We start from the raw sequence: 8,847 nt of genomic DNA on the forward strand, positions 1-8,847 counted from the left end.
CGAGGGCGGAACCCAGGGGGCAGCAGTGGGAGCCAGTTCCCGGGGGACCGGCTCTGCCACCTAGACAGGAGCCCAACTTCCCCAGCTGTAAAACCCCTGGCTGCTGGGAGGGCGATGGCATGCTGTGTGTCAGGAGCCGGCACGAGAGGAGCAGCTGCTAGCCTGCAGGGTCACAAGGGCCATGCTACCTCGTCCAGGGGTGTAGCACAAAACCCTGCCCTGGGACCTTCATCCACAGTGGCGCTCGGCAATGTCCGTGCCCCCAGGGTCGGGCCCAGGGGCACCCCCACGCCCGTCTGTCTGCAGGATCCCATGTGCAAGGCCAGGCTGCACCCCAAAGGGCCTGCAGGCCAGACTCCCTGTTGCGTGTCTGAGGCATGAGGAAGCAGAGAAGCAGGGTTAAGACAGAGCTGCTGGAGAGGACAGGGAGGGGCAGGTGTGTCCGTGCCCAGGGTCACAGTGACGCTGTCTTCCACCCTACATGCAGGCAGGGCTACCCCCTAGCAGGCTGGGGAGCAGAAAAGCAGATGTGGGCTCTCAGGGCATATTCCCACCCATGACCTCCGATCATGCCTTCAGCACTCGGGAAACAGAATACTTCCTCCTGCTCTCATTTTCAAAAAAGAATTTGTTTTAATCACAATCATCAGGCATTTATTTTTTTTAATCACTTCTACCCTCACTTAAAATTAACCCAAGGATCTAGACTTACGACATGAGACACATACGTAAGAGAGGAAAAACATGATTAGCATTAAGTTTATTTTTCAAAATGTTCCCAAACTAAAAGGCATTTAATAACATGAAACAGAACGACTAAGGAATGAACAAGCAAAAGCAACGATGTACAGAGCAAAACCCACCCACTGATGCTTCCAAGGGACCAACACAATAAGACCATCTCCACTCACGGATGGAGACCACAGGACACAAAGTCACCGCCAGACCAGACTCCCAGGCTCCTTGCACGGAAAAAGAGTAAACAGGCACTCAGTCCAAACAGCCACTTCAAAAACACCAGCAAGGAAACAAACAGGTTTCTAAAGACACAACAGGGAGCCAGTCAGGGCAGCAGCTCAGAGCTTCTGAGAAAAGAGGCAGGGCCTCCCCTGGTTCTTGAACCCAACAGGGCACAAGATGCAGAGATGCAGGAAGAGTCCTCCCAGCTTTGTTCCTGTCCTTCGGGACTCAATGCACTTTGCAGAGGTTGCTGGTGAGGGGCCAGCCCACCCAGGAAGATGGATGCAGGTACCCTGTCCACGTCCAAGGGCAGGACTTTGCAGGGGCAGGTGTGGAGGGCCACCCACGACCCTTTTCCCAGCCAACATCCTTCCAGCACATTTCTCCGACCGACCTTCCTCTTTCCCCTCTTAGGGTTTTTTTCTGTAGCTGCTGTAACAAACTGCCACAAACAGTGGCTCAAAACATACACGTTCGTTAATCTTAAAGTCTGGAGGTCAGAAGTCCGAGGCGGATCTCACAGGGCTAAAGTCTAGGTGTTGGCTTGTATTCATTTCTGGTTGCTCTGGGGAGACCACTTCCTGCTCATTTGAGTTGTTGGCAGAATTCAGTTCCTCGTGGTTGTAGGACTGAGGTTCCTACTGGCTGTAAGCAGAAGTCCGCTCCAGCTTCTAGAGGCCACCACACCCTCCGGCTCGCGGCCCCTTCCTCCATTCTCAGAGCCCGCGACGGCAGACCAGAGATTGTCTCCGGTGGACTCTGACCACTCTTAAGTACTCACTTCATTCCAGTGGACCCACCAGGTCATCCAGGACAAGGCACCATCTCAGGGTCAGCGGATCTGCACCCTTCATTCCATCGGCGCCCCTCACTCTCCTGTGCCACGACACCTGCTTCCAGGTTCCAGGGGTAAGGACGTGGACATCTTTGAGGGTCATTATTCTGCCAACCACACCCCATCCTCTGGCCAGGACCCTGGTGATCACCTCAACCCCTGACAGCAAGCCCATCCATGAATGTTGCCTGCCCTGCCTGAAGCCCAAGGAGAGAACCTGTGCTCATGTGCTCTCTCTCGTCCTCACCCTCTTCTCAAGGAGGATGAACAGGACTGCAGCACACCCTTCGGTGCTTTCTCACAGTTCTTCCATGGCCTTCCGATCCCTGCATGCTTCCCACCCCTCCTCCCACACGGCTCCCCTCCTGGTTTCCTCCCCAGCCTGGGTGTCCCTGCACCATGCCTCCCCTATCAGGCACACTCTGCCGCCCACCCCACATCCCCGCATCTCTGCATCTCAGAGGACTGGCTCCCCCTCCATCTCCATGACCTCTTCCAGAAGGGCACGGCCTTCCAGTGATGCAGGGTCCTGTGCTTCTGCCAACAGCCCTGGATGGTGGCCTTCGACACAGACAGTATCTCCCTCACCCTAGTGGCCTGAAAGCCACATCTCCTGGGTCAGCATGCAGCACAGCACCTGGCACATGAAGTACGAAGTACGTTCTGAATGAATAAACTGTCCCAACTATCCCTCCCCACAGCTGATGAGTGATGGCAGCCTGTTAAGATGACCATGGAACTGACATCTCACTGGCTCAGAGACTCCTCGGGCTGTGACAGCTGAAATCTGAAAGCTGTCAGTCACAACCCCGTGAGCTATCTTCTGCTCCAGCTCTACCCTGAGCACCCACAGCCTCGCCATCTTCAATCTAGGCCCTTCTTGCCGCCATCCCACTCATGGTGTCACCCTTCCCAGGCCCCAGTCACCCTCCTGTTGGCAGAGTCATGCTACGAGAGCAAGCACTGGACCCACACTGAAAGGCTGCCTGTGCCTGCATGCTAGACTTCATCTTGTCACCTACAGTTAAGTGTGGCAAGAGTACCCCCACAACTGCAGAAAGCAGCCGCCCTCAGGAGCCAAGCGAGTCAATGGCCTGAGAAAGAACTGGCCCCAGAGAGTCAGACCGAACCTTTCATGATTCCCACCATCCATTCTCTTGACTCTTACAGCGCCACCATCATCTCTCACCTGGATGTTCGTCACAACCTAACTGCTCTCCCTGCTTCTGCCCCTGCACTCGCAGCCCCCAACCTACCATCCACCCAGAGCCCAAGGTGATCCTGCCACGCCAGGGGCGGCTCAAGCCACCCCTGTGCCAAGACCCTCCAAAGCGTTCCCCCGTCACAGTAAGAAACTGAATGCCCACATCTTTACACTGTGACCACGAGGCCAGCCTCCACCGCCTTCCAGACCTCGTGCCTGGGACTCTCCCCCTCCTCCCTAGGCCACTATCATCAAGGGTCCCTGCTCTGCTCAAGCACGCTGGTGTCCCTCCCGACCAGGGCCTCTGTGCTCACTAGCCCTCTGCCTGGACCACTGTCTTCCCAGCCACCCAAGGGGCCTGTTTGCTCACCCCCTGAAAATCTTGCTCAAATGTTACCTCCTCTGTAAGGGCTGCTCTGGCTACCTTATCACCAGGAAACCCTCCCCACTCCATGTGCCTCCAAACTGTCTACCCCAATTCTCTGCTTTATATTTTGGTAACAAGATTCCAGTTGCCACCTTCTCACGGGTAACACTCTTAACTTAGCTGTAGTCTTTATTCTCTGCCCTTCCCGCTCCACTGTAAGCTCCGTGAGAGCATTGGTTCCGACGTGTTTTGTTCACTGGTGTATCTCTAGCCCCTGGAACTGTGATTGGCACAGAGTGCTGGTTAAACAAATATCTACTGAGTGAATAAGTTTTCAAACTCTCAAAGCTGGTCCAAGAGGCCTTCTCTCATGCTCATCAAAAAGAATCAAACTTGACTAAACAAATATGTGCCTGCAGGTCCCAGCCACTTAGGTCTAATCCAGCTTCACAGGTTATACTTGCAGAAACCGATGGCCCCAAGGGTGACACGACCTGGTGAAAGTCACACAGAGATTAATAGAAAAAAAAGGCTGAAACACCACAAAACCAAGTCAGACGTCCTTCTAACATATCACACATCCTGCCTCACTCAGAAGAGAAATATCTAAGAAAGCACTGGCCAAATAGACAACCCAAGGACCAGGGTGTGCGGAGGTCAGGGGGTCCACTGGCAAGACCGCCTCTCATGTAGGGTGAGACCCTGGCCAAATCACTTACTCCCTCTTGGCTAATCTGGAAGGTAGTCTAAACCAATCACCATTTATCAGCACTAGCAATACAATGGGGAGGAAGACAGGCTCCCGACCCTCGCAGAGCTCACAGTCTGGAGGAGAAAACGAGCACATAGCAGCAATGCTGAGTTTGATGCATAAAATCGTACTCTATCCAAACTGCAAGCAAGGCTTTATTTACGAGTAGGTGAACTCTGAAGATCAAAAAATAAAATAAGCCAAGCAAAAGGGGGGAAAGGGAGGCTAAGAACATTGTGGTCAGCTCTGAGAGCATGAAGCAAACAGAGGCATCACGCAGCATGGACACCAAGGAACCTGCAAGCCCGTCCACACCACTGAAGGCAAAGTTCAAAGCAAGGAGGGGTGGGAGATGTGGCTCAAGAATTGGGCAGCGCCTTACTGTGCTTCTCCACAGGGCATTTCAGGCGAAACAAGCAAGGCCTTCACCACAGCCGACCTCAGACAGCGCATTGCTTTGTGACGCTAAAACACTAGCGAGACGCAGCACTGTAGGGACCAAGAATTGTGCCTGGCCAACAGAAAGTTTGGGAGATACCAATCAATGATGGCAGATACTCTCTCTGAGTACCAGCTATAACTGTCTTACTGATGGGCAATGACAGAATGATTATCAAAATTGTGAAAGACTGTGCTATATAAATAACCCCTTAGGGTAGCCCGGGGGGCTCAGCGGTTTAGAGCTGCCTTCAGCCTAGGGCGTGATCCTGGAGATCCAGGATCAAGTCCCACGTCTGGCTCCCTGCATGGAGCCTGCTTCTCCCTCTGCCTGTGTCTCTGCCTCTCTCTCTCTGTCTCTCATGAATAAATAAAGTTTAAAAAATAATAATAACCTCTTAACAGTTCAGTAGTCTGTGGTTAAATCCGTTCTTTCTCCTCTGCATTTCCCTAAGCTAATGTCCATGCTCAAGGAGTCAGACAATCCTGGGAACCACTGAAAGGGCTGGCAGAGATGCAGGAATCCGGCCACGACCTCTGACAGCACAGTGCTCGCGCAGGTAAGGACTAAGCACGTGGCAGGTGATCACATATGACAGTGAGCTACTCACTGGCAAAAGGGCATATCTCCGCCAACTCCTGGTGCCCGAAACAGAAGCATCGCCAGAGCAAGGCCGTGGCAGGCGAGGGGCACAGGGGGCTGGATAGGCCTTTCTAGTGGGCCTGCCCTCACCTCTGTGCCCCGCCCTCTGCAATGACAGCCTCCGGCAGTTCTCCAAAACTCCACTCCAACTCCTTAACTCTGACAAGGGAGCTGCTCTCAAAAATGCCTAAGACACGCGCAGCGTTGAAATCAGAGGGCCACAAAGGTCTGTCTTTGGTGACGCAGAACCTCACAGAGGAAAGCTGAGGACCACAGTAGCGTCCCAGGGCTGTCGTAACACAAGAGAAATTGATCCTCTCACGGCTCTTCAGGCTCAGAAGTCCAAAATCACGGTGTTGGCAGGGCCTTCACAGAAGGATCCCTCCTTCCTCTTCTAGCTTCTACTGATTGCCTGGAATCCTTGGCATTCCTGGGCTTGCACACACATGGCCACAACCTCTGTCTCCGTCTTCACCTGCCATCTTCTCTGTGCCTGTGTCCAAATTTCCCTGTCCTTCTAAAGATACCAATCACTGGACTAAGGCTCATTCTATGAGCCTGGGTATGACTTTCCAGTATAACCTCATTCTAACTTGATTACATCTGCAAAGATGCTATTTCCCAATAAGGTCACATCCACAGGTTACAAAATGAATCAGGTGCAGGGGTGGAAGGGGAGTGGAGGGGGACGCTACTGAACCCAATACAAGGACAAATTACTAACAGATACAGTCCTCAGACCAAATGTTTATTCGCCATCATAACTACATACCGCAGCTCCATTATTCTTACAGCTCAGCTGGTGCTTAAGAGTTGGGGTTTATTAGACTGAGCAAGAACCAGGACCTAAAAGCAACACACAAAAGCTCCACTGCCATGTGGTTAGTTTTCCCTGGAGTCTACGTTCTGGGGCATCTGCATCTGCAACCACTGGGACCCCCTATTCCCTACCATTCCGGAATCCTCACATCACCTTGGACCCTGACTTTGGTTGGGATGAAAGCTCTCTTATTCTTCAGTCACACACGATGCTGTGGAGTAAAACGGGACCTCTGGCTGCCTCTGGTGATCCTGTCCCAAGTCACCATGTCTGAGCAGTGAGGAACCCACTCCTACTAACTCCTGAACCACTCTGAAAATTAAACCTTTCTGGCCGAACACAGTGAATTCCAAAGTTTGCGATTCTTTCACTCAACTGACGGTGTTAATTATGCAGCACTTACAAATAAGCTGTGCTTGGAAATGATTCCACGTGGAGTTGTTTTAATACCACAATTCCTAATTTTCAGCATGTCAGACATCAGCTTCCAAACAGAATAGTCCGTGTTGTAAAATCTTGAAATCTGGGACACCTGGGTGGCTCAGGCTGTGACCCCGGGGTCCCGGGATCGAGTCCCGCGTTGGGCTCCCTGCAGGGAGCCTGCTTCTCCCTCTGCCTGTGTCTCTGCCTCTGTGTGTGTGTCTCTCATGAATAAATAAATAAAATCTTTAAAAAAAGAAAGAAAGAAATCCTGACACTGGTTTCTCTCTAATCTGCTTCCACCAGCAGCTGATCTCCTAGGCACGGTCCACTATTGTCTTCACATTCCCAAGGCCCCGGCCAGGGCTCAGGGACACGCCAACCAGGCCCCTGGAGCTGTACGCTGCACCCCGGTCGTTGCAAGTACTTCATTTCTTGCTTAACTTTTTTTCTTAGTTTGCCTCCCGCTGCTGCCTGGAGGAAGGAGCTGGTTTTGAGGCCAGAAAAGTGGGATACGGAGAGATTCACAGGGAGTCAGGAATCGGCTTGAACAAATTCTCAAAAAAGGCAAAAGTAGCCCTAGGTGGGCAGGACAGAGCAGGAGGCCAATTGACTGCCCCTCCCTCTCCTCCCTTCCCTCCCCCTCCTCCCCTCCCCCTTCCCCTCCTTCCCCTCTCTCCCCTCCCCTCCCCTCCCCCTCCCCCTCCCCCCCCCATGCTCCCTGCGGCCACCGTCACCTCGCAGACCCAGCGCTTGACACCCCCCCCAGGTCCCCCCACGCCCCTCAGGTCGCCAGCGGCGCCCCCACAGCGCAGGTCGCCCAGCCCCAGGCCCCCAACTCCACCCCACTGCCCGGCGGGCCTACGCGCCCATTTGACCTCCGACCCCTGACCCCGACCCGGCCTCCCCGTCACACCCACCTGCCCGGGACTTTGCTGTTGCTGCGCTTCCAGAACTGCTTTCTGGCCCCGTCGCTGGCCATGGCCCCTCCTCATCCCTCAGACCCGCGGTCCCGACACCCCGAGAGCGAACGGTCGGCCTCGGCGGCCCCTTCCTGTACCCCGGGGGGGGGCCCGTCCGCCGTCCCGGGACGCCGGAGCCTGGAGCCGAGAGGCTCTTCCGCCTCCCTCCGGAAGTTGTGCTGCCGCGCCCGGAAGTCCCGCCTGCGTCCCAGGCGCTCGCCTGACGCACGGCGCGGGCGCTGACGGCATTAAGGCGCGACGACGGCGAGGAGGAAGTGAGGTGGCTGCGGCCTGCGGGGCGGGACCCGTGTCCGGGCGGCTCACCGGGCCCCGAGGCCGGCTCTGTGCTCTGCTGCCGGGCCCGGGGGGGGGGGTGCCGGGGGGGGCGGGGACCCCGCGGGGGGGGCGCGGCGGGAAGCGGGGAGGATGGAATTAGCCTGTGCGGGGGACATGGTGAAATAACGGGGCGTGTCGGGCTCAGAAAAATACGCCGCTGAACTTACTTATCTTCACGTTTCTTCTTTTTTGTTTCCTTTTTTTTTTTTTTTTTTTCCAATTTAACGTAGCGCCCGGAACTTGCGAGTTACGTAGGTGGCTCGCCCTCGGTGTCGCAGAGCCGGGCCGAGACGTCGGGGCTGGCATCTCTGCGGGCGACAGGCCTGCGGTGCGCTGTGACCTTGGGAGCCCGAGACACGCCTGGGCCAGTTCTGACCTGCCGCCCACCCGCCGGTGGCCTCGCTGCACCCCTGGCCGCTCGAGGGGCTGCGTGTGCAGCGGCGCCCAGCACAGGCCGCCCCTCCCGGACCTGAGCTCGCGCCCTTTCCACAGCTGCTTGTGCTCCCCTGCAGCGTTGGCCTGTTTGGGTTGTATCTGACCCCGCACGCGGCTTGGGAGACGCTGCTGGCTCAGCCCTAGGTCTTCCGCCTCTGTAAATGTTTGTTGGAGGAAAGCCAACGGGGACTCTTCAGGGATCCCCTCGTGTCACCATAGAAACCCCAGGAATCTTCTCTGTGGGGCGATCTCCGTGGATCCTCGGTGACCCGCAGGTGACACGGCCTCAGGAGGGTTTCAGGGCTCCTTTGCTGCACAGCCTGATGAACTGTCCCGGATCCTGTCCTTACATGAGCTCAGGGAACCTCCAGAGATGTGCTGATAAAGTTTCGGTGGATCCTCGGGGACTCCTTCCCTACACAGCCTCAGGCAGCCTCCTGGGATTCTCTCCTAGGGGAGCCCAGGGAGGCCCTAGGGGTCTCTTCCCCACGTATAGCCCCGAGGCCTCAGACTGGTGCCTCACAGCATCCGGGATCCCCGGAAGACATCACCGGGGATCTTAGGGGTTCTCAGCAGCTCTTCAGGCTCATTGCAAGAATCAGTGAGATGACAGCAGGATGAAGATGGAAGCACAGTTGACAGAGCGAAAATGGACAGTAGTAGTGATTGGCTAGAT

The 8,847-nt window shown here is 55.3% G+C and overlaps 1 protein-coding gene across 2 annotated transcripts in view; it reads right to left on the reverse strand.

Annotated features, from left to right (window-relative positions):
- The window catches only part of TBC1D22A (TBC1 domain family member 22A), a 339,052-nt gene extending 331,471 nt beyond the window's left edge, over positions 1-7,581 (reverse strand). For both annotated transcript variants that reach the window (XM_041754866.1, XM_041754865.1), the window contains exon 1: positions 7,359-7,581. In XM_041754866.1, the coding sequence (XP_041610800.1) occupies positions 7,359-7,420 (62 nt within the window). In that variant the 5' untranslated portion in view covers positions 7,421-7,581. The remainder of the gene's footprint in view (positions 1-7,358) is intronic.
- Between the last annotated feature and the right edge of the window lie 1,266 nt (positions 7,582-8,847).

The sequence above is a fragment of the Vulpes lagopus genome, chromosome 5 (assembly GCF_018345385.1).
Source record: "Vulpes lagopus strain Blue_001 chromosome 5, ASM1834538v1, whole genome shotgun sequence".
NCBI classification, from domain to species: domain Eukaryota; kingdom Metazoa; phylum Chordata; class Mammalia; order Carnivora; family Canidae; genus Vulpes; species Vulpes lagopus.